Source organism: Carassius carassius, chromosome 1 (assembly GCF_963082965.1).
Source record: "Carassius carassius chromosome 1, fCarCar2.1, whole genome shotgun sequence".
In the NCBI taxonomy this organism is placed as follows: Eukaryota; Metazoa; Chordata; class Actinopteri; order Cypriniformes; family Cyprinidae; genus Carassius; species Carassius carassius.
Window position 1 is genome coordinate 40,533,655 of NC_081755.1, and position 26,053 is coordinate 40,559,707.

Here is a 26,053-nt window from a genome sequence, read left to right on the forward strand (position 1 = left end):
AGCAACTTTAAGAGAAAGTTGGTCAAGAAAAAATTGAAACATTTATATAGACATTCAACATCCATGGTTACTAAAAAACCAAAGAGTTAGGTAATGTCACAGAATTAATGAGTTCAATAAAATTCCCTACAAAATGTATGAAAGGAATTAATCCAATATCCACTGCGTAGAGGGTGAGAGTAATAATTTATTTTTGATATGAGAGAATTCACTGAAGCCCCTAAAGGACTAATTAAATATTTCAATATTTGTCTTTGTTTTTTAAAGATTTTTGTTTTTTATCTTATTTCTATTTTTTTGGCAGGATTTTGCAGGCTTCATTGTATTATTATTGATATTATTAGGATTTTTTTATGTTTTGAATTAGACAATATTTTCTATTTTTCATTTCAAGATCCTTTTTTTTTTTTTTTTTCTAAGTTCATGTGATTCTTGATTAATCACTTAAAGGCATGATTGAAATAGTTTTTTTATCATCTGACAAAGAGCCTGTTAGCTCGAAACATTATCTTGTGTGAAGTCCAATAATAATAGTTTTGTAGTTTTAGAGTCTATGGTGTGCCAACTTTTGTTTTTTATCAAGCTATTAAATAAATGTTCTTGGCCCAATTCTATAAAATACAAAACTCTAGAACTGATAACTATAAATGTATTGAAGCGCCAAATGATCCATTGATTAACCATTTTAATGGATTAATCGACAGATATTTTGAAAAGATTGATAATAATAGCATTATAAAATGCAGATATAAAATGCAGATATTTTTTGTAAATATCACCTTTTTGCAGATGATACAATTCTGTATTCCTGTGTCCCCACAGCTAAATTAGCTTTTTCAAATCTACAGGCAGATTTCAATACCCTTCAACATGCCCTACTAGATTTGAAGCTGTTGTTAAACCCACATAAAACTAAAGTTATGGTCTTTCAAACTGGGCGAACAAAGCTACCATCTTTCTCCATCAAGTCACTAGATGGAATTTGCATCCAGTCTGTAGATAATTACAAATATCTGGGATTTTGGATGGATAAAAACCTAAACTTTAAATATCATGTTGATTTTCTTGCAAAGAAATTAAAATTCACATTGGGTTTTCTGTATAGACTAAAGTCCTGTTTTTCCTTGGCTTCAAGAAAACGTTTAGTTGTTAGCCTTTTTCTGTCACAGATTGATTATGGGGATACTATTTATAGATTTGCCTCTCTGTCCACCTTGTCCAAACTTGACCCCCTTTATCATTCTGCTCTCAGATTCATCACAAATTCTAGTTTTAGGACACATCATTGTTTACTTTACAGTTTGGTAGGATGGTCATCTCTGCATTTGCGCAGGCTTGAACATTGGTATATTTTAATTTACAAAGTTATTTTAGGAAAACTTCCAAAATGTTTATATAGGAAATTTGTATCATTTGAAAGCTCCTACAATTTCAGGTCATAAAACTGGTTACAGTTTAAAGTGCCGGCTATTAGAACAGAGGTTGGAAAGCTAAGCCTGTTCTATTATGGCCCCTGGTCCTGGAATGAAGTGCAGGCTAAACTTAAACTACAATCCCTCATCTCTTTAGGTGATTTTAAACATAGAATAAAATAATTGGTCATTGCTAAATGCAGATGTTTTGATAATTCCACTTCCACTTAAATGTATTATTAATATGATTTTATTAATGTTGTTTCTGTGAACAGTATTATATAGGGTATTAGGTAATACCTAGTTGTTTATGCTGCTGTATTCTTTGTTGTATCTATTGATGATGTTGGTTTTGTCTGTGGTTTGTTATCTGTTTAATATGGCTATCTGACACGGTCTTGACTAGGTCTCACTTGTTAAAGAGGTTTTAACCTCAATGTGACTTTCCTAGTTAAATAAAGGTTAATAATAATAAATAATAGATACTGTGAATGAATAGTATGAAGATGATAAAATTGTGTAGTGAAAAGGATACTTTGATTTTATTAACATTAGAAAATATTAAATGTTTGAAAAGCTGTGAGATTTGTGAGCTTTGTTTAATTAAAATCCTTCTCAATGTGTTTAACAGGTGCACAAGATGAATGTCCTCTTCAGCTCGACTCACAGAGAGTTGTTGTGAGATACGGCGGTTCTGTTGAAGTTAACTGTAGCACTTCAGTCGCGCAGAAAGGGATGGGATGGGAAGCCAGTGAGGGAGGAGTGCCTATGACCAGAAACCAGAATCTGATCACATGGAGAGTGTCAGAACTGACAGACTGGGACATATATCCATTCTGCTACATAAATCTAATTGATGGTAATCAGTGTGTAGTAAAGCTCCCGGTCACCGTTTACAGTGAGTTTCTCAGTTACTGATATTTTTTCTGTTCATTCTCAGAAATATCTAATAAATGTACATTCATCACAGCAGATTTCAGAGTGTGTAAATCTTCCTCCACAGAGACTCCAGACAGTGTGTCCATCAGCACTGTGAATCACAGAGGACCAATGATAGAGGGACAGCAGTATGAGCTCCAGTGTGACGTTCATGATGTGGCTCCTGTTCAGTATCTCACTGTCAAATGGTACAAAGGACAAACTCTGCTGCATCAAACCACCTTCACTGACACCATCGAGACTCCAGTGAATAAAACTGTCACACTCCTGATCCATCCAGACAGAGCTGATGATGGAGCTCAGTACTGGTGTGAAGCAGAGCTGGATCTGGGAGCAGAAGGACCTCAACCTTCTCCTAAATATTCATCAGAACCTCTTAATGTCGAAGTATACTGTAAGTTTATTATTGCTAAGCTAGCCATATAATTCAGTTTATTTTTTTTCTGTAGGGCCTTCTAGTGTGAAAGATGTGCAACTGTCATATTTCAGACAGAGATTTGCATTCAAATATTAGATATAAATCAAGTGAACCCAGATAAAAGGTTTTCAGTTGTATTTTTTGTGATCTGTTATTAACAGCTGCTCATCGTGATGCCGTTGTGCTGAGAAATGTATCTCTGTCCTCTTCAGATAACCCACGACACTCCAGATCAACAGAGACCATCATTAAAGATGATAAAGTCATGCTAGATTGTACAGTGAAGGCAAACCCGGCTCCAGACTACACATGGTCCTCAGATCATCTGAAAGAGAAGATCAGCTCCTCAGTGCTCAAGTCCTCAGAACTCAGTCCAGGAAAATACACGTGCACCGCCACGAACTCCCTGGGAAGTGACAGCAAAGTGTTCATCCTCAAATCTACAGGTGGGTTATAAGTAAAAAAATAAAAATAAAAAAATAAGATTAACAGTGCGCATCATTTGTCTGTTGATTCATATAAAATGCAAATTTACAATAATGGTTATATTTTTTATATTTTTTCCATGAATGTTGGTTTGGGTGTTTCTTATTTTATACATTGTGTTTGATTTTAGAATGTAAAACCAAAGTCACTCTTTTGTACACTCTTAAAATTAATAATTCATTCTTTTGGCATCTATGGTTCCACAAAGAACCTTTAACATCCATGGAATCTTTCCATTTCACCTAAGGTTCTTTTTGGAAAAAGTTCCTTTACATTTTTTTAAATGATCCTCACAAAAACAATTCCGTTTATTTTAAGAACTTTTGGGGAACCAAGAGTAGTTTTTTTTATGTCATCAAACCCCCCTTTTCAAACCTGTAACTTTAGGAGTGTATCTGTAGACAGAGATTCAGCATTGAAAACACTGAGTGTTGTTTCTGTGTGTACTATTATTAACACTGCTTTTCTTCCACAGGTAGTCGTCACACATTCTAGACTGTTCTTATTTTCTTCCTTTTGCTGGTTACATTGATTGTTGTCATCTTGTTTTGTTTTTTTTCTTCTTTTTTAATGAAATGTTGTGACAATAACACTCTGAAGTAGTAAGAGTTAAGTGTTATGTTTTTTTAGAGCTTATACTCATATACCCTTATACCCTAACTGCTAGGCTGTAGGGGGTCACTTTTAACCCAGAAAAATAACAGTGTAACAAATGACATGACTTCATGCCAGGCCAAAATCATGTTATGAAAGCTATAGACCTTTGTGGTATTATTTAGGGTAGTATTTCAGGACAAGAATGAAAATGAGGCTGTGAGAGACTGAAGTACAGTACAGTGCATTTAAAGGATTGTATTGCTGTTTATCAACTGATTGTTCAGCTGATAAGAATTCTTCCTGAAAAATGTTTCTGTAGACAAAAACTCCATAAAAATAAATTGTAAAAAAAAAAAAAAAAAAAAGAGACACCATTATATGCCAGGACTGCAAATCTATCCCTCATTTCCATCCACTTCAAATCCAATATGGCATCTAACCTGGTGTCTTTGGTCAGTAGATGGCTGGAGTTTTCTATGTTGTGTGTACTGCTGTGTAACTATTCATAATTTTAGCCAGAAATATTTCCAGTAATGTGTACAGTCATAACTCACTCTCTGTTTGTACAAGGGTAGGTGGGTTGGTAGATGTGAATCTTTTGCACTCTGGATGTTTATTGTGTCACTTCTTAATTTCTCTGTGTGTTTATTTAGCATTGTAGTTATTTGATATATAGTTTTTATTCATCATATATTAAAAAAAGCTTGTCACTATTATTTCCATGAGGCTTTATTTTCATATTATTCCCTAAAGATCTCTCTGTAGGTGGCGATAATAATTAACCATTCCCTGCAAACATGTCTTTTTGGGGCCTATGCTGGCCTTTTGCGGGCACAGTAGGGCCAGCCCACACCAAATCTAAACAGGCCCAGTGCGGGCTTGCCCAGGGAAGGCCCACAGCTTTGGGCTCATCGCAGGCTCTCTCTGAGCAGCCTAAACTATGGGACCGCCTGGCTCAGGGTACTCCAGAACAGGTTTGAGAACCACTGCCTTAAGTAATTAACTGGCTGGCCAGGTAAATTTCAGTTTAGTTTTAGGTACCATGAAAGTGGCTTGGATTTCGGCAGCATTGATTGCCAAAGTAACTTACTCTCCACTGCTCACCTGCTCTGTGGCAGGTTACGTTCTTAGTAAGAGATCACAAACTGAAATTGGACCAATCGGATGTGAACAAAGTGACACATGTCTGACACAAAAAAAGTAACTCCCCAGTTTATCTTGTTTCAAATTGAATGTCACTAGAACAAAAAAAAACGTCTGGCTTTAATGTTAACTTATTTTATATGATTTATATAATTTTTATATTATTTATATTATTGTTAATCCATTACACACAAGCAATATTAGTTTAACAGTTATTATAAATCATTATTTTAAATGAATATATACAGATCATAATAATATAAATAAGATGTAGAATCAATAGATAATGCTTTAAAAAAATGACTACGTGACCTTACATGTTTGAGTCTCTATCCATCAAGTTTCACTTGTGACTGCACTGATAGAGCAAGATAATCTTTTATTTGTCCTCTTTCATGAACGAGTACTTTTTTCAGTGTAGATGTGTTTAAATTAATCATATTCTACAATCTCTTAACCTTTAACAAAAACGTTAACCCTTTAGTTTGGAATCTCGCTGGATCTCTCGCAAGAAGTGAATCATACTTGCTCTGTGTTGCTCTTGTGATGTCACACATTCATGTGCACACGCTCCACAAACTCAGGATCAAACCCTGAGTTATTGTAAAACCTATCAATGTCAAGCATTAAGTTTCTCCAATCAAATTATCCAACTAACCAAAATGTATTAACTCGTCAAAAGTTCTAAAACACAAATAGGCTTAGCTGGTAGCAAGTTGATACCATAAGGGTTCAACAACCCCCAATATATCATGTGTAAATGTGCAATACTTTACACCAGACAAAAACAGTAATTCAAAACCGTGACACAGGCCAGCTCCTAAAACACAGCCAGAAAGACACCCTCCTTATTGTGCTAAAACATTCAAAATCATTTGAAAAACACCATACATCAAATAACATGAATACACATTCCAATACAGCACAATATAAAACAAACACTTTAACCATATACATCACATAGGCTACCTAGTACCAGCTAGACAAGAGTTTTCCAACTCTGGCAAAAACCTTCATTACCATCTGCACAAACATGTAAATGCAAATGATTATACACAATATCACACTGCTAAAAAGTATTACATCCAACATTGTCAGATACCTAACAACAGCTACAACAACTGTTTTCCGAAGCTGGAACAAACCATCATTGCAGTCTCCAAGAAAGAAATCACCAGCACCTGTCTGGCAATCGCCATGCACCTGCCATTACTCCAAAGCTAATACCATCCCATTCAGAAAGGACACGTAGGCTAGAAACTACCATACTCACCCTACCAAACAGGACTACCATAAATACTAAAGTGTTTGTAGCCATTACATTATCAAAGAAAGTTGATGATCAGCATCATGGTACCAACAAAACCAGATTGAGGTGGTTTGGTTTTGTCAACTTAAATCTAATCCTGTAACTCTAAATTTGTTCAACAATCATCATAGTACAGGCCCCAGGTTGGGAAATGTGTCATTTCAAGCCCAGTCTAAAGGAGTTATTATTTTTATTTAAAAGTGTACATTGCTGATGTGCTTCTTTTTTTTTTTTTTTTTAGCAGAGTTTGAATATGTATTTAAAAGTTATTTGTGACGTGAGACCATAGTCTGGAGTAATTTTGATTGTTCCTGGATAGGGAGGGTCTGGTGTTTGAGAGCTGTGGCTTGTTTTCATTACAAGTGGTTGAATTATTATTTTGCTATCACCCAACTTCAGCTATGGACAGTGTTTGGAAATTGATGTACTAAAGATGACACTTTCACACACATCAACTTTCACATGATGAAATCCTATAATCTTACATTGCTTTGTGTTTGTTTGTTTTTTGGTACTTTTGTACGTTTACATTTTTGGCTATATGTAGCTGTATTAACCTGAATTGACAATTGACCTGAATTTAATAAAATCATTGAAATCCCTTTGGCTGCTGTAATTTTTTTCTGTAGAGAATAGAGATTAGTTAATGGCGCGTTTCCACCGAGTGGTACGGTACGGTATTGAACGTAAGCTTTCCCGTGATCGATGTATACTAACGTTATATTTCACAATTACAAACTTACCGGGAGGCTCCATCATCGACTCCAGCAACGAGGTAGCCGTATCGATGCCTCCTTCTCGTCCCAAACTCGCCGGTCTGTGCCCGTAGATGGCGTCCATCATTTCTAGCCACTTCCAATTTTTTCTGTGAACACCACTCCGGCTGTTGTGGTCTTTCACCTTACGATAGTCACTCCGCAGTTTCTTGCATTTAATGCGGCACTGCTCGGACGTCCGCTGGTAACCCTCGACAGACATCCTCTCAGAAACATGCTGAAAAACCTTTTCGTTTCTCACCATGCCATCGAGTTCCCTTTGCACTCTTTCTTCACCGATGATACCCAAGAAGGTCTGCACCTCCAGGGTCGACCACGGTAAAGTTATGCTGCGCGGCGACATTGTTGCGACGTTGTTGTAATTTAAAAATGGCGCCTCGTGTGTTGTGTCTTTCCCCTTGCGGCACGCGCAAATGACGATTCTCTGTCAACCAATCAACGTTCTGCAGTGAGTCTAGCTCCACCCTTTAGTACCGTTCCACTGTGCTAGGTACCCCAACGAAAGGGTACCTAAAAAGTGGTACGGTACAGTTCGGCTTTTTGGTACCATTCTCAACTTTTGGCAGTGGAAACGCAAATAAAAGGGTACCGACCCGACCCGACCCGTACCGTACCGTACCACTCGGTGGAAACGCGCCATAAGTGTTGACTGCTGTGGTGTAGTGCTATATGCATTTATGATGTAATTACATATTGACTCCACTAGAGAGCAACCTTGACTGCAGGGGGTTACCGGTGTTCAGAACTTTTTTTTTTTTTATTATTATTATTGCTCAAAAAAATATACAAACACCACACGAGTCTTAAGATACACATCTTAATATAATACAGATAAGTCCAAATAGCAGCACAATATAACAAAAGCATAAAAAGAACAACCACACACACACACACAAAAAAAAAATATAAATAAATAAATAAATAAAAATTACACAAGGGGGGTTTCGTCAAAAAATAGCTTAAGAAGATTATATAATTTAAGGGCTTTTTTGTTATTCACAAGTCTTAACGACTTGAAGAAGATCATTAAATCTTTAAGGAATAGTGCAAAAGTGGGATGAAGTAATGAAGTATGAATGTGAATGAAGTAATTGGCCAACATTACAATATTATTCACCAAAACTTCCTTATCGTAATTCAAAGAAAATGACAAATATTTTATAGTTTTAAAGTTAAAGTCAGGTATTATATATTTTAAATTTAACCAAATATAAAGGTCATCCCAGAATTTCTTTGAAAATTTGCATAAATAAAATAAATGTTCCAACGACTCTATATCTGCTTCACAAAAAGTGCATTCATTACAATCCATATTAAATCTGTGTCGGAGGAAATCATTACAAGGATAAATATCATTAATAATTTTAAACTGAACCTCTTTTACCTTTGGAAAAAGTGGAAAAGTAAGAAATCTTGTTCTAATTTGACCCAATTTGTCTTTGGGGAAATCAAACATAAGAGGTCTTTTTTTAACATTACCAGGGAAAATCTCTATATTTACCAATGTTCTTAATACTTTCTTCTTACAGCCATCCTCTGTAAAATTAAGGCCAGAAATTATTAGACTTTTCAATCTTGGAATCACAGGTGAATAACACAATGCACCTTTGACCATCTGAACCAAACCACCAGGAACAGCTTTTAACAAATTTACATATGAATTCTGAGTGCAAATAATGTTATATTTTGCACAAAAATTGTCATAACTAAGGAAATGTCCTTCGCCATCCATAATGTGTACAATGGACCAGACACCTTTATCCATCCAGTCCTGAAAGAACAATGATTTCCTATTAATAAGTATACACTTATTATTCCACAAAGAACAACTATGTGGGGAAAAATTGTGTTTGTAAATCATTTTCCAATACAATGATACCTGACTATGAAAAGACGACAATTTACACTTTAGTTTTGATGGCTCAAAATCACACCTCAACAGAAAATCAATGCCCCCCAAAAAATCAAAGATTTTGGAAGAAAAACTAGACCAAAAGGAATGTTTATTCCTAAGGAAAGCTTGAAGCCATCTCAATTTAAGAGTGCCATTCATAACATCGAAATCAATAATATTCAAACCTCCCTCACTGATTGGCTTCACTACATCTGATTTTCTAATGTAATGGTGTTTGTTTTTCCAAAGAAATTTATACTGAATTTGATTAATATCCTTCATCCACCTGTCAGATATACCTAAAGAATATGCAGGATAAATCAGCCTAGAAAGTACCTCAGTTTTCTGTAATAAAATTCTGCCAAAAATGGAAATATCCCTTTGTAACCACACATTTAACATATTTTTACTTTTTGTTATATTGTCAGCCAAATGTAATTTTTCTCTATTTTTAGTGTCTTTAGAAATAACAATACCTAAGTATTTTACCTCACTTTTTAAGGGAATATTGAATAATTGAGATTCAGTCCGATTATGCACTGCCATCAACTCACACTTTTTTAAATTTAACTTCAAACCAGAAGCTTTGGAAAAATGTGACACTAAATTAATGGCAGCTAGGATCTGCTCTGCATCCATAAGAAACAGAGTAGTATCATCTGCTAGTTGACTTATTAGTATCTGACTCCCCAAAACATTCAACGGCTTAATATCTTTACTATTTTTCACGTAAATTGCCAAAAGTTCAGCTATTAAAATAAACAAATACGGACTTGTCGGGTCTCCTTGTCTAATACCTCTGTTTATGTTAAACCGCTTAGAAGCCCCCTCTGGAAGCGATACTGAACTATTAATGTCCTTATACAACATCTCTATCAATTTAACAAATTTGTAACCAAATCCAAAAAACTTAAGTGCATGTAAAATAAATGTATGTTCTACAGTATCGAAAGCCTTATAGAAATCAAGAAACAAAATAAACCCATCATCCTTAATCAAATGTGCATAATCAATTAAATCAAAAATAAGCCTAATATTGTTGTGTATTAACCTTCCTTTAATAAAGCCAGATTGTGTTTCACTTATAACTTGACTCAACCTAAATTTAAGCCTGTTTGCAATAGCAGATGTAAGAATTTTATAATCAACATTTAGTAAGGTAATTGGTCTCAGATTATCAATAAGTCTTGTCTTTGCCTGATTTTGGAATAAGAATAATCAACCCCTGCTTCATAGTTGGAAGTAGTTAGAATCAACACATTCCTTTAAAGCTTTAAACAACAAATCTTTTAAATCATCCCAAAAGAATTTGTAAAAATTTTTAGTCAGACCATCTTGACCAGGCGATTTACCTAAAGGCATTTTTTTAATAGCAAAATCAATTTCCTCCAATCTCAGGTCTTCATCACAACTTTCTTTAAAATCAATATCAATCTGCGGAATAAAATCTTTTATCTTTAATAGAAATTCTTGACCATTTTTGACAGAATATGAGGAAGAATAAATATCACTATAAAATGAGTAAACTTCCTTGGATATTAGTTTGGGGTCTGTAATTACCTTCTCATTAATAATCAAGCTATTCACAGCATTACTTTTCTGTCTCCTCTTTTCTAACTGACAAAAATATGCTGTATTCTTCTCTCCTTCCTCCAACCATTTTGCACAAGACCGTACAAAAGCTCCTTGTGCTTTCATTAAATACAAATTATCTAATTTAGCTTGAAGAGAGAGTAATTTATCAATATCTTCTTGAGTCATTTCTGGTGTATTACAACAAGCATTAATTTCTTGAATTAAACTTAATTCTTTTTGCTTCTGTTTTTTGTTTTTTTCTTGCCAGATCTAATTGAAACTTCCCTTGCTTTGAATTTAAAATACTCCCATTTATTCCCATAAGAAATTAAGGTGAGGTCATTTTGAATCTCAACAATCAAATTTCTTATTTGCCCACAAAAATCTTTATCTTTTAGAAGTTCTGCATTAAACTTCCAGTAGTCTTTTCTAAAGGTATGTTTGGTTGTTGGTGTCAAAATGATTGAAATAAGGCAATGATCTGTCAATGGTGCGGCAGAGATGGAAATATTAGAGGCAAACTCAGAGTGTTCCTCAGTAATAAGCCAATAGTCTTTCCTTGACTTTGAGGATCCATTTGGTTTGACCCAAGAAAACTGAACCTCATTAGGATGCTTTAACCTCCAGATGTCATTAAGGCAATTTGACTGGCAAAACTCCTGAATAATGTTATTAAAATGGTGACTTGTATAACTAGAAGGAGATCTGTCCAGCCACTCATCTGGTGCTAGATTAAAATCACCTCCAATTAGTACAAAGTTTGTATGAAATTTCAATTTAAGCTGTGTGATCACATCTGTAATTTTAGAAAATAAAATCTTATTTTGCCCACTACTATTATAACCATAAACATTAACTAAAATAAGAAAAGTACCATCACTATTAACCACAACGGCAAGCCAATGACCAAGAGCATCAGCATCAGACTGAAAAGTCACAATCTTCCCAGGATAATTGTTAAGGCATATGGCGACACCTGCTGACCGATTAGAGCCATGACTAAACAAAATTGTCTCTCCCCATTGCTTCTTCCAAAAAGCAGCATCTTCTTCTGTAGAGTGAGTCTCTTGCAAAAAAAATAAAATGTGACTTCTGCCCCTTGCAAAACAAAAAAATACCTTTGCGTTTTACATTGTCCTTTAGACCCCTTGCATTTAACGAACAAAAAGATAGACGAGATTTCAACGAGAACATATAACGTACGCCCACTGGAACTCTAGTGAACGGATCGAGAATGTCAATAAGCTATCAACAATGAGATTAGAAAAATAAAGTGCAACACTTACACACAAAAAAGCCTCTCAAAAAACAACATTTCCCAATTTTCCAAGTCTTCATCATCCGGCAAAAATTTGCTTCCCTTCAATGAAAGCGAAGGGACCACGAAAGAATGCAACTTTCCCTTCAGCTCGCGCTTGTTTAATGCGTGGCCAAAGTACTTCCCTAGCCTCTCGGTCTTCTTTGCTTAAGTCCTCAGCGAAATGAATGCCTGCCTCCTTGCACACGGTTGATCCTTTTGACAGTGACCATATTTTATCTCTGTAGATTCGCTTTGAAAACTGTATGATGATCTGGCGCGAACGATTTCCTTCTCTTCTACCTATACGATGGACCGTGTCAACCGCCTCTTCCGTTTCCCAGGGCACACCAGGAGCAATTTTGGTTAGCAGGGTTATCACCTCCTGTCGGGTGTTCTCATTTTGTTTCTCTGACGAGCCTTTGATTCGCAAATTCCATCGCCTTTTGTAGCGATCTAAATCAGCTACCCTTGACCTCAACTCTTTATTTTCTTTTTTAAGATCCGAAAGTTCCACCTCCAATATAGCTTCATTATGCTTGTGAGCTTTTATCTCTTCCTTAATCTCAAAAAATTCGTTACGATTCTCGTCCATTTTTTTGGACAGCTCCTCCAGCTTTTTTTCCTGCTTGTCAAATCTCCTAACGAGGGAGTGAATTGCCTCAAGTATATCAGCATTAGAGATATCTTCCACCTCAGACCGCACTTTCTTCATTATGTGAACTTTACTGGGAGTAACAGGTAAATTCACAGAAACGCATTCCTCCAAGACACGCTTGTTAGTTTCAGCTGAAACCTCCATCGCGTCAACATCATAATCATGATCGTTTCTGTTACTGCTTCCAGTCTCGTCGGAGTTACATGCTCTACTTGTCATCTTTAGATGATGAAAAATTAACCTCTATTAAAACGTTTTGGAAAGACTAAAATAAGAAATAAAACTTTGAGACTTTGCTGGTAATTAAACTATGCTGCTATCTAGCACGCCATCTTGGCCGGAAGTCCCCGGTGTTCAGAACTATTCGCGCTGCGTCCGAAATCGCATACTGCGTACTGGGTAGTACATTTGAATTTGAACGTACTACTCGACCGTTAGAAAAGTACGTTCTATATAGTATGAATGTGGGTAGTATGAATGGAATTCGGACGTACTACATCCGCCATGTTGACATTGTCACGTGACATATGTCGCCACAACAGCGCGTAAATTTAAAGAGCCCAATCTACTGAGCGAACATGATATAAAATCGGTGATGTTTTTCGTTATTCTTACCGCTTTCGTCTGCGTTTTTACGTCGTTTGAATTAACAATTCAGATCATGCCTTCGTTGACAGCATGTAAATCCTTTACTAAATATAAATTTAGCTTTTAATTTTCTACCTCAGAATAACAGCAGCTACATCTGTGAACAGAATGACAGCCTGATTTTATGTAAGGATATAAAGTAATTTATTGTAATAAATAAATACAAATAAAATTACACAAAAGAAACAAAAATTAATTAATAAACTTGAAAGAATGCTTAGACAAATACACACACACACACACACATATATACACATAAATACATTATAGAAATATACACACAAACACACACACACACACACACACACACACACACACACACACACACACACACACACACACACATATACACACATCACAATATATACATAAATACATACATAATATATACATTATAGACAATATACACACACACACACATATATATATATATATATATCAGCAAAAATGTGTAACCTATTGAAATTTTATTCTAAAAAACAAAAACTACATATTTACAGACTGCGAACAGCATCATACAGGCTGCTGTCAATGGCCTTTGACATCCAAGAGCTGCATAACATTGTGCACAGAATGAGCAGGTCAGTCATGGGGATTTTGAAGAGGCTGATTGCCTTCTCCACCACAGATGACAGGCAGTGGAAGCAGCTTTTCTTCTGGTAGCTGGCACAATAGATGGCTGTCACATACAAATTGAACCTCCAGCAAGTGAAGCCCAATGTTATTTCAACAGGAAGCGGTTTCATTCTGTTCAGTTGCAGGTCGCCACCAGGGGAAGTACCTTGATATGTTTGTTGAGTGTCCCGGGTCTGTGTATAATGCCAGGTTGCTGAAGAACAGCCCTATTTACACTGAAGGCCTGTATCCACCTGCAGGAAAACACATCCTGGGAGATGGTGGGTATCCTTGTTTGAGTGCACACATCTGCCTCATCACTCCATACAGAGAGCCTGAACAGAATCCTGCACAGCTTTGATTCAACACCAATGATGCTCATGCACAGAACATTGTTGAGAGAGCCTTCAGGATGATGAAGACAAGCTGTGCTCCATCTTCAAGGCCCTGGAAGTGAGTCCTGTCTTTGTGCCAGATGTTGTTGCATGCTGTGTAGTGCTCCACAACCTCCATCTTCTGAATGAGGACATTGCGGATCCACAAATTGTAGAGGATCATGACGATGATACACTGGAACCTCAAAACACAGAAGCCAGCACAGGAGAGCATGTGTGGGACAATCTGAGCACAGCTGTGTCACACCAGATGACCGTATGCAGCTCTTCAAGAGCAGGATTACCTGTAGGACAATTGAACAGGTTAAGACTCTGCAAATCACTTCATGTTCTCATAGTGCTATTGTTTAAGCTTCTGTAAGTTATGAAGGTAATTTTAAGACTGTCAAATCGAGATATACATATATAAGTTATTTAAGAAATATATATATATATATATATATATATATATATATATACACTATAAAATCACATAAATATGTATAAATACACATGTAAATAGTTAAATTTAAACGTGTGTGTATTTATATATACACATAAATATATTACACTCATAACTGGGAATTAATATTACAGTTATTTGAAAATCTAGCAACATATCACATAACATATCATACCAACATATTTACAAGTTTAATTTTACAATTGTATTACTGTATCCCTGGGGTAAATTTTAGATTTCCACTGTTTTTCACTCATTTTTGATACCCAAATGTAAAGTCCTCATCTTGTACACATACAGTTACTGAACTGAAGCTGCTGAAGTTTATTTTCCTGACATTATTATAGAAACGTCTTAAGAAATTCCCTTTTGGTGTTGCTTTAAGCTCTATTATACTACTTTATGAAAATGTTAATGTGGTTTTGTCTGAAGCTTTGTGCTCTTATCCATGTAGAAATGAAAAATAAATAAATAAATAAATAGAGAGAATAATTTTAAATGTGACTTGGTGTATGGGTATTTCTCTAAAGTGTGGCACCCATTCTCAAGACAACATTCTTCAGATGTTAAGATGTTGCTTGTTTAAAAAACAACTAGAAACTGCTGCAAAATCAGTGTGCACACAACTGCTACAAAAGATATTTGCTATTAAGCACTTTGCAACTGACAAAATAGCAACTGGAAATACCTGGAAATTCATATTATAATAAAAAAACAGCATAAATCATTGATGATCCTAACATAAATACATGTAAAGAGTGTGTGTAGTTAAGATTAAATTTAATTTATATACTTACTGAATTATGCTTTCCAGTGAGTAGGGTTTCATCAGTCTCTGTAACATCAGAACAGGATTTACACATTACTGATGATTTATGATCAAACTGAGGCACCTATTAAGTTAAGTTAAGGTATCCAACAATTTTTATCAACACTAGTAAAATGTAAATTAACTCGTTAAATTTTTTTAACTTTATCTCATTAAATTACTTAACGAGCCGTCTGTAGAAAGCAGCCTTAACAAGCTGAGGCACAGCCTCTGATCGATAATGATTATTAAACATGTTTTTAAACTCAATTTACAAAATAGTCTCATCAGTTTACAATGTGTAAAACTTTAACAAGTCAGTCGTTTACTTGGATTATGTTAAACAAGTAACGTTACACTTTAACCACAATGAACAGCGTTTATCCATAAGGTACTTACACTTCAAAACAGCGGCGTCACGATTTTCCGTTATTTTCGAATATGAGTATGACGAGTCCTCTCCCGTGGCCTCATGGTATAGAGTAGTGCCCATCCTATGCATACTACGGAATTCGGGCGGAAGTAGTAGGCCATCCGGGTACATTTCGCCTACTGTTTTTCGAATACTAAGAATTCGGACATACTACTGGCTTCGCATACTGTTTTTCGCCTACTATATAGTATGGAAGTATGCGATTTCGGACGCGACCTCGGTGTCTGAGATTTTCGGTGACACCATAGACAGTAAAAGAAATGGACACAGCGACCCCATTGGAAGTCAATTGAGACAAGAGAAGCCATAGACAGTAAAAGAAATGGACACAGCGACCCCATTGGAACTCAATTGAGACAAGTGAAGCCCATTTTTAGCGTTTTTAGACGTCAGCAACCTGTCTGACATTTGTAAAGCTTCTAGTGGCTGTGCGTGCAAACTGCCATCGTTAATCTTGCAGAGACGGCGAGCTTGAGCGGGGAGTTCTTTGGCGTGAGTGAGCAGGAGTAAGTATTCTGATTAATTATTTTGTATAGTATTTTAAAATGTAATGCCAGTACGCCATATTAAGTTAATTGCCTGCGAGCTTCTCCTGTCTGTACGGTAATGCGACAGAGAGTCGCGTGGTTATGACGCAGTCGTTAGCCTATTTTTACAAAAAACTGTTTCTACGGGGCCATAATGTAACATAGAAGGTAATGGAGCCCTTTATACATTGTTGTGTATCTTTAGAAATAAATAATGGACAAATGGAGTCTTTAAACGCCTCAGATGTAAAGTTATTCGCTGTCAAAGTGACGCCAAAATGAATGGGAGGTCAAAGGGTTTGCTAACGCAAGTGAAGTTCTGCTACAAGATGGCGGCACCCGGCCGACTTCAACTTCCGGTCGACTTCCTTGACGCCTCGGTGACACTTGGCGGAGGATACATGAATATTCACGAGTTTCCTGTTTCGCGTTAAAGCGTCACTGAAACATAAACGATTTTCAGAAAGGTACGTTTTAGCGTGGAATTAACGTTACATATGTAAAATAATTTATATAGTGTCATGGTTAGGGATTGTCGTAATGGGGTTTAATTGTATATGTGTTTAGGGATAGACCTACTGATCAACACAAGCAAGCACATGTTAAAGGATTTCTGTTGTAAGTAAATTATTAAATACATTATTAAAGTAAATTCCTATATGAACAACAAATGGCAAACAGAGATTTATACACCATGAACAATCTCAATGAAATCAGTCTAAATATTGGAAGAAACATACTTCCAAATCAATATGGGACCAGATTGTTTATACCCATTGCACATGTTTTTAAAATTAGTAGAATATCCACCAACATGATCTTTTTTACAAAACCCTTTATCAGTGAAACATTTTTTATTAGGTAGTGCTTGATTTGATTACCTTTGATTATCTTGATTTCAAAAGTGTGGATTTCAGGAACAAAAAAACTGAAAACCGATGCAACCGGTTCTTGACTCAAGAACGAGTCAGTCTTTTGTTCGTTATCTGGCTCGGCTCGGTGTTCATCTTCAGTTCTGTCTTCACAGCAGTTCAGTCAGTGTACTGTTTGAGTGCATGCATTACGCCAGGATATTGGTTTGTTTGAACTCAGAGGGAGTGTCAGCCACATTAAACAAGTTAACAGTTTAAGTCATTTGTGGATTAATGCGTATTAGAGACGCGAACCGTTTCAAACGATTCAGTTCGATTTGGTGAACTGGTTCAAAAAGATCCGGTTACATCAAATTATTCGTTTATGAACCGGATATCACAAACTGCTTTGTTCTGAACTCTCTCACAACAGACACGGAAGAGAAGAAAATGCTGAATAAAGTCGTAGTTTTTGCTATTTTTGGACCAAAATGTATTTTCGATGCTTCAAAAAATTCTAACTGACCCTCTGATGTCACATGGACTACTTGATGTTTTTCTTACCTTTCTGGACAGGGACAGTAGACCATACACACAGCTTCAATGGAGGGACAGAGAGCTCTCAGACTAAATCTAAAATATCTTAAACTGTGTTTCAAAGACAAACGGAGGTCTCACAGGTTTGAAACGACATGAGGTTGAGTTATTAATGACATAATTTTGATTTTTGGGTGAACTAACCCTTTAACAAAATGAATAAGACAGATAGGCTATAGCCTGCTTGGGTTGTAACCCAAATAAATAAGGTATTTTCCCTCTTTTAAAACAAATGCTTCGTTTGTGGTTCATTGTTTTATTTATTTTTTAATAAAAGCACAGAATCAATAAAGACAAACTTACATTAAAAACCTTAATTAGTCCTTGGGGTCCAGCTGACCCCATTTGTATTTTCATAAATTTCTTCTCAGGGACATGAAATTCTGTGACTTTTCCTAAATAATCTGTCTAAACATGCACAAAAAAATCTGGACTTGTTTTTGTTGTTCTAAAAGTGTGCATAAAAAATGCTGTTTAAGGTCCTTGGGGTCGTATTGAACCCACATTAAAAGTTTAATTTATCAAAAAAATAAAATAAAAAAAAAACAGTATAAATCTGGAATGTTTTACATTTTTATAAAGGCCTGGATCTAAAACACTAATGCGAATTGGAACGAACATTCTATATCATGCACACACACACACACACACACACACACACGACTGCAATAGAGAGCATTTTATAGAAATTGGCAAATAAAATCAGCAAATCTGGCATAAATATTAAAATTTCCACTAAATGAAGGACTGATACGAGAGCACAAATGCAAAATGGAACAAGCATATTCAATCACTCACTCACACACACACACACACACACACACACACACACACACACACACACACACACACACACACACACACACACATACCAGTGTGACAGGTGTCCAGGGCAGTTTTTTGATTTTGTCAAGTAAAATGCAAAAAACATAAATTGAAACTGAACTGAAAAATGAATGAGTCCCTGTGAACCTCTGCTCTTCTTTCTTTAACTGTGATTCCTAATGACTGAGGGTTTAAACTAAGAAATTAACCTTTTATTAACAAAAGGTGTGCTTTTGGACCACAGTGTCTCATTACAGTATTTATCCTTGCATTAAAATAAATGTATTGTTATATGTTATTTAATTTTCTGTCATAAATGCATGTTAATGCACAACTGTTTTAAAACATCACACTTATAAAGGTTAAAATACAGTATGTCATATACTGTAACTGTCTGTCACTATATTGTTGTATTTAACGCCCTTCTGTCCTCACTGATTTTAAATTGCCCTGTTGTGTGACATATTTTAAAAGTATAATATTCCATGTTATCCTCAAATTAAAGGGATAGTTCACCAAAAAAAATAAAATTCTGTCACTAACTATACTCTCCTCATGTCCAAACCAGTAAGACATTCATTCATCTTCTGAACCCAAATTATATATACATGATATTTTTGCCAGCAGATGACCACAGATACAAATCAACAGAGAACATGGCTGTATTTGTGTTAATATTTTTAAGAGCTGCTTGCATTTGCTTAGAATAAATGGACTAATATTTATTTTCAATAATGATCATTCAAGCGATCAGTTGTGTGGCCAGGACATGACACATACACATACACACTCAATGAAATCAAATGGCTGTCTTCTATCATACCACAATCAGGACCAAACTGATTTCTCCTTTGCAATTAGGCACACTTCACACTTGTCTAGTAAGTTTTGTGTGTGTGAGAAGACGCTGCAGGATGTGGCCTATAGCTTGAAACCTTGAATGAGGGTTCCGAAGTGAAGTAAACTTCATTGGATTTTGATCTGAACATAAATGTGGTTTTATTAACAAAGTTCGGGAGGAGCACGATCAGATAATCATCCAATTTGGCACAGGTGCATCTCGTTTAGCTAATCATCTTAACTACCACACAAGCGTGTGTGTATGTGTGTATATATATATTCAGTCTTCCTACCTCCTGTCCCACGACAGTTTTTCGGCATACCTCCTCCACCCCAACTCTTCACTTCTAATCTATTTATCCCAAATTAGGGATAGGGGGAGTTATTTGGGTTCGGTCTATGCTCCGGGCCTGGACCCCTCCCCCAGGACAGCAAGCCAAAATATGCCTACTATTCGCCTTCAGATTAGATGTAAGGGTGAACTCGTGAAACAATGTATCTGCCTACATGCATTGCATACATTGTTTCCGTACAGGTGAATCTCAATAAATCAGAACGTCATGGAAGAGTTCCTTTATTTCAGTAATTCAACTCAAATTGTGAGACTCGTGTATTAAATAAATTCAATTCACACAGACTGAAGTAGTTTAAGTCTTTGGTTCTTTTAATTGTGATGATTTAATTGTGATGAATTGGCTCACATTTAACTGTTGTTACCAGGTCATGGTAATTAAAAAATAATTTACAATAAAAATAAAAACAATGTTTGCTTGTAAGGTAAAAACTTTTGTAGAGGTAATGGGTTGCCACTTTGTCTCCAGCATAAAATCTGGGTCCTGCAAGCAAAACCAGCTGAGAACACATGAATTGCTGGAGAATACGTGAACATTTGCTTTAAACAAAAAAAAAAAAAAAAACCTTTGACTTCTTTAAAGTTGTTTACTTTCTCAGTGTTAATTGTTCTGATTTTGCTCAGTTTCTTGAGGGAAATTTCCTTTGTGAGTTTCTGTGGAAATGGTGGAGCTTCTCATTTAAAACAATTCTAGAGTGATTCTAAAGCTGAAGAACAACCAGAACACTTAGAAAAGCCCAAATAAACTAGTTCATTTTTTCACTAGTTCAGTTTTACTAGAGTGACACTTTATGAACTTCTTTTATACTGAAACAAGCGACTAGATTCTGAATAGAAGAATTTATGCAAAATTCATGGTTGCTGTTTTGGTACGATACTGAGGTTATCTTAACTTCAACTCATCACAAGAATTCTGGTTATTAGAGTTCCTTTAGTTTCTCCTTTGCTTTCATTCAACTGCCATCCACTGACAGGATGAGTCAAATGAAATCTCTTTTTTTCCGGGGTGGGGTTTGTTATTCTTCCTCTTTTCTTCTCATTAACATGTGCTCGAGGTGCAGCTTTTCAGTCACAAAACCATACAGTTAGAGTTACAGTCATAAAGTTGGATCTTATTTGCATATTTTCTCTTCATTTGCTTTTCCTTGAGAACGCTGAACATGTTTCAACATTTAATTGGATTTGTTTATCTCTTCGCAGTTTCACAGCTTGTGAGTCTCACAGGTTTGTATGTTTTATTTGTTTAACGCCTGAAGTGCAAAGATCTGTTTATCTGAAATGATCCTAAATGTTAGCTATTACTTTATTTGGAGATTAAATGATTTTAACTTTATTACTTATCTTTATTTATGTTTGCTTTTTGTTGCATGTGAGGATACTGAAAATAGACAGGCTTCTACAGCAAACAAAACAATTTTCTCAAGCCATAAGCAAAAACGGAACCAAAGCACACACATCAAAGGACAAAATGTTTAAAATCATGTACTGGACATAGATGATGTTGATATTAATGATAATAATAATACTCGGCATACCATAGGCTCCAAAAATGCAAAATAATTTAATATTGTTCACACAAGGTAACATTTCGAGCTAACAGGCTCTTCATCAGGCAATAAAAAATGATTTCAAACATGTCTTTATACTTGGGCTACAAGTGATTAATCAACAAATATCAATATCTCCATTTAATCCCCTAAGAGCTATCTAATGTGTAAATACAAAAAATCTCAAAAATATTATGTCGCCTCCATGCCATGGACCTTTGAATAATTATGTACCGAGGCTACATAGAAACTGAATTTCAAAAAGTCCCCAAAAAAAAAAAAAAGTGCCGTTTTTACTTGAAATAGTAGGCCTATCTCTTTTTAATTAGCATATTATTATTATTTTGCAGTATGAGAATGTTTGAAAGTTTAAGTTTAATAGGTAAAATCACATTGTTAAAGGTAACCACATCCAAACTTGCCAAAGGGAACCTTATTTAAAAAAAAAATAGAGGGAGAGGTTAAATCTGCTCAAATCAGAAGGTTATGGTCTGTTATAAACCACACGGAGTGTTTTTTCTAAACATTTTTAAGAGTAGGGTCACTCCCTGTTCACAATATTCCAGTATTTCTGCTTGTGTGGTCTTCATTTCCAGAGATTACTGAATATAACAGTTCACTTTATTTTCATTTGGTTTTCTGACACTCACATTGTGACATTGGCTATCCATGAAATGGCAGGCTGAATCCATGTTTGTATGCTCTTACATTTACATTTTAGTAATTTTGCAGACACTTTTATCCAAAGCGACTTACACGTGGGAAATACATAAAGTAAGAGGCAAACAGACACAGGAAGTGCTCGTAATGCCAAGTTTCAGACTTTGTTCAAATAAGTATACAAGCTAGAAAGGGAAGGAATAAATAAAGTGAAAGAAAAAGATTCTTGCTCTAAGCCTTTCAGATAAAAATTGCTGCTTGATGTTGAAAGTCAACATCTCTACTGCAAATATGACGTTATTACACAACTGAATTGATAAATAGGTAAAGAGCATTTTAATGACTCAGGATGATAAGATGTAACATGCAACAATGTGTTACGATCAAGGAAAGGAAATCTGGTTTCATGAACTGATGCAGAAAATAAATTTTATCCTAAAGGAATTCAGAGGTGAATTTCATGGTCTGTAGTGATCATTAACCAGTCTATGAAACTCTAACAACTGAGATTCAATACTATTCCATATAAATAAAAATAAAAACATTTATATATAGACATACAACATCCATAGTCACAGAAAAACGAAGAGTCATGTCACAGAATTAATGAGTTTAATAAAATACCCTACAAAATGTATGAAAGGAATTAGTCCAATATCCACTGCGTGGAGGGTGAGAGTAATAATTTATTTTTTATATGAGAGAATTCACTGAACCCCTAAGGGATTAAATAAAGATTTCCATATCTGTCCGTTTCTTTAAGATATTATTATTATTATTATTATTATGGTATAAATTCAATTTTGCAGGCTTCATTGTTTGCATTATGTTTTGAATTTGACTTTTACTGTACTTTTCCTTTGCCATTATCAGTTCATTATCTTTTTTGTCCTTCTTCTAAGTTCATGTGATTCTTGATTAATCACTTAAAGGCATGATTTAAATAATTTTTTATTGTCTGACAAAGAGCCTGTTAGCTTGAAACATTACCTTGTGTGAAGTCCAATAATAATAGTTTAGATTTTTTTAGGGACTATGGTGTGCCAACTTTTGTTTTTTATCAAGCTATTAAATAAATGTTCTTGGCCCAATTCTATAAAATACAAATCTCTAGAACTGATAACTATAAATGCATTGAAGCGCCAAATGATCCATTGATTAACCATTTTAATGCATTAACTCATTAAGTCTAATACTAAGTCACTTTCACTTTCACTTTTTAAATGAAAGAGATATTTTGAAAAGACTAATAGCATTATGAAACGCATATACCTGTACTGTGAATGAATAGTTTATATAGACGATAGAATTGTGCAATTAATTGATTAAATGTTTGAAAAGCTGTTTTTTGTGAGCTTTGTTTAATTAAAATCCTTCTCAATGTGTTACAGGTGCAGAAGATGAATGTCCTCTTCAGCTCAACCCACAGAGAGTTGTTGTGAGACACGGCGGTTCTGTTGAAGTTAACTGTAACACTTCAGTCGCACATAAAGGGATGGGATGGGAAGCCAGTGAGGGAGGAGTGCCTATGACCAGAAACCAGAATCTGATCACATGGAGAGTGTCAGAACTGACAGACTGGGACATATATCCATTCTGCTACATAAATCTAATTGATGGTAATCAGTGTGTAGTAAAGCTCCCGGTCACCGTTTACAGTGAGTTTCTCAGTTACTGATATTTTTTCTGTTCATTCTCAGAAATATCTAATACATGTACATTCATCACAGCAGATTTCAGAGTGTGTAAATCTTCCTCCACAGAGACTCCAGACAGTGTGTTCATTAGCACTGTGAATCGCACAGAAACAATGGTAGAGGGACAGCAGTATGAGCTCCAGTGTGACGTTCATGATGTGGCTCCAGTTCAGAATCTCACTGTCAAATGGTACAAAAATCAGACTCTGCTGAATCAAACCATCTTCAGTGACACTGACAAGACTCCAGTAAATAAAGCTGTCAGACTCCTGATCCGTCCAGACAGAGCTGATGATGGAGCTCAGTACTGGTGTGAAGCAGAGCTGAATCTGGGAGCAGAAGGACCTCAACCTCCCCCAAAAAACTTATCAGAACCTCTTAATGTCGAAGTATACTGTAAGTTTATTATTGCTAAGCTAGCCATATAATTCAGTTTATATTTTCTGTAGGGCCTTCTAGTGTGAAAGATGTGCAACTGTCATATTTAATCACACACAGATATTTGCATATTTACTTAAATATGATACTGTATATATGAATTGAATGAACACAGATAAAAAGTTTTCAGTTGTATTTTTAATGATCTGTTAATAACAGCTGCTCATCATGATGCTGTTGTGCTGATAAATGTATCTCTGTCCTCTTCAGATAAACCACGACACTCCAGATCAACCGAGACCATCATTAAAGATGATAAAGTCATGCTAGATTGTACAGTGAAGGCAAACCCGGCTCCAGACTACAAATGGTCCTCAGATCAACTGAAAGAGAAGATCAGCTCCTCAGTGATCGAGACCTCAAAACTCAGTCCAGGAAAATACACGTGCACCGCCACAAACATCCTGGGAAGTGACAGTAAAGTGTTCAACCTTAAATCTACAGGTGGGTTATGAATGAAAATATTATAGCATCTGATCTTTGTAAAACTCGAAATTGCATTACTTATTGTTTTGTTTATATCTGAATATATTTCAAATTTACAATATATGTTCTTTTTGAATGTGTATTATTTTGCTCTCATTAATGCGTGCATATTTAAGACATTATCTATGGGGGGGGGGGGGGGGTTCTCGAAATGTTGGTTTGGGTGTTATTTTATACATTATGTTTGATTTCTGGGTGTAAAACCAGAGTCACTCTTTCGTACACTCTTAAAAATGGAGGTTCTTTTTTGGCATCTATGGTTCCACAAAGAGCCTTTAAGTGTATTAAAAACCCTTAAGTGTTTTAACACTGCTTTTCTTCCACAGGTATTCGTCCCACATTCTGGACTGTTCTCACTGTTTTCCAGTTGTCGGTTGCATTGATTAGTGTCATTTAATTAATAGTCACACAACAGAGATAGTTAGTCGCCGATTTGTATTTCCTTTCTTTTTACTCTGCTGGGAATTCATAAAAATGTGTTGACTTGTGGTTCATAATTGAAGTCATTGGGAACCAGTACAACACATCACTTTTATTTATAAATAAATTCCTGCCTTTAGCATGAAATTAACATCTGAAGATAACTGGAAAGTGCATTTTCATGAATGTTCTTTTGGATTTTTCCATTTTTTACTGTTCTCCTAAGTTTGACCTCACTGCTGTATGACAAAGTCATTTTAGAGAACAAGTATTCCATTTTGTCTCTGAATTAATATGAGGGTATATAAAGTTGCAAATGTGAAAACATTACAATATTGCATTAGTATTCTAGTATATGGTTTGCCACATTGTAACACGGCATTTGGAAGGTATTTAGCATATATGTATATTCACTGCACTGTGTATTCATTGCACAGAGTTGCTTTTAAAAATCTTCTGTAATGGGTGTGAATGTGAGCTGAGCACAAGATGAGCACTCTGACTGCACAGGGACATTTAATTTCCCCTCAGCCCCCTCCTCTGACAGCTTTCCCCCCATGTACATCCTTTTTTATACCGGCAACCCTTTAGGATGTTTTGGAAAACACAAAAAAAATGTATTTTGTGTAGTTGAACAGCAGCAAAATAAATGTTGTCTTCTTCGGCTTGTATTTCCTTCTCATTTTTTTCTCATTTTGCTCAGTTTCAGCGTGTTAGGGGAAATGTGCTTGATGAGTATCAGTGGAAACTGTGACAAGGTGGAGCCTTAAAATGACTCAGTGTTATATTTAGAAGATTGTGTTAATCACAACAAAGCCTTAACCACAGTGTGAATTTGCCATATATCACACTACTTGTGAGTGGGCTCTTTTGACTTAGGCCAGTAAACAACCACCCTGACTGTCTGAGCCTAAAACAAACCTAGTTTACTTTATAATGTGTCAATATTATAATATTTACTTTATAAG

At 35.5% G+C, this 26,053-nt stretch overlaps 1 protein-coding gene across 7 annotated transcripts in view; it reads left to right on the forward strand.

Annotated features, from left to right (window-relative positions):
* Nucleotides 1-25,578, forward strand: part of LOC132150502 (hemicentin-2-like) — a 55,429-nt gene extending 29,851 nt beyond the window's left edge. For 2 of the 7 annotated variants that reach the window (XM_059559254.1, XM_059559258.1), the window contains 7 exons: nucleotides 2,044-2,310; nucleotides 2,416-2,745; nucleotides 2,982-3,215; nucleotides 23,436-23,702; nucleotides 23,808-24,137; nucleotides 24,390-24,623; nucleotides 24,992-25,578. In XM_059559254.1, coding sequence (XP_059415237.1) covers nucleotides 2,044-2,310; nucleotides 2,416-2,745; nucleotides 2,982-3,215; nucleotides 23,436-23,702; nucleotides 23,808-24,137; nucleotides 24,390-24,623; nucleotides 24,992-25,062 — 1,733 coding nt within the window. In that variant the 3' untranslated portion in view covers nucleotides 25,063-25,578. Of the gene's footprint in view, nucleotides 1-2,043; nucleotides 2,311-2,415; nucleotides 2,746-2,981; nucleotides 3,216-3,730; nucleotides 4,575-20,841; nucleotides 21,062-23,435; nucleotides 23,703-23,807; nucleotides 24,138-24,389; nucleotides 24,624-24,991 lie in introns of those variants that run through there. The other 5 variants (XM_059559262.1, XM_059559257.1, XM_059559255.1 and 2 more) reach the window with 5 other exon arrangements.
* The last annotated feature ends 475 nt before the right edge of the window (nucleotides 25,579-26,053 follow it).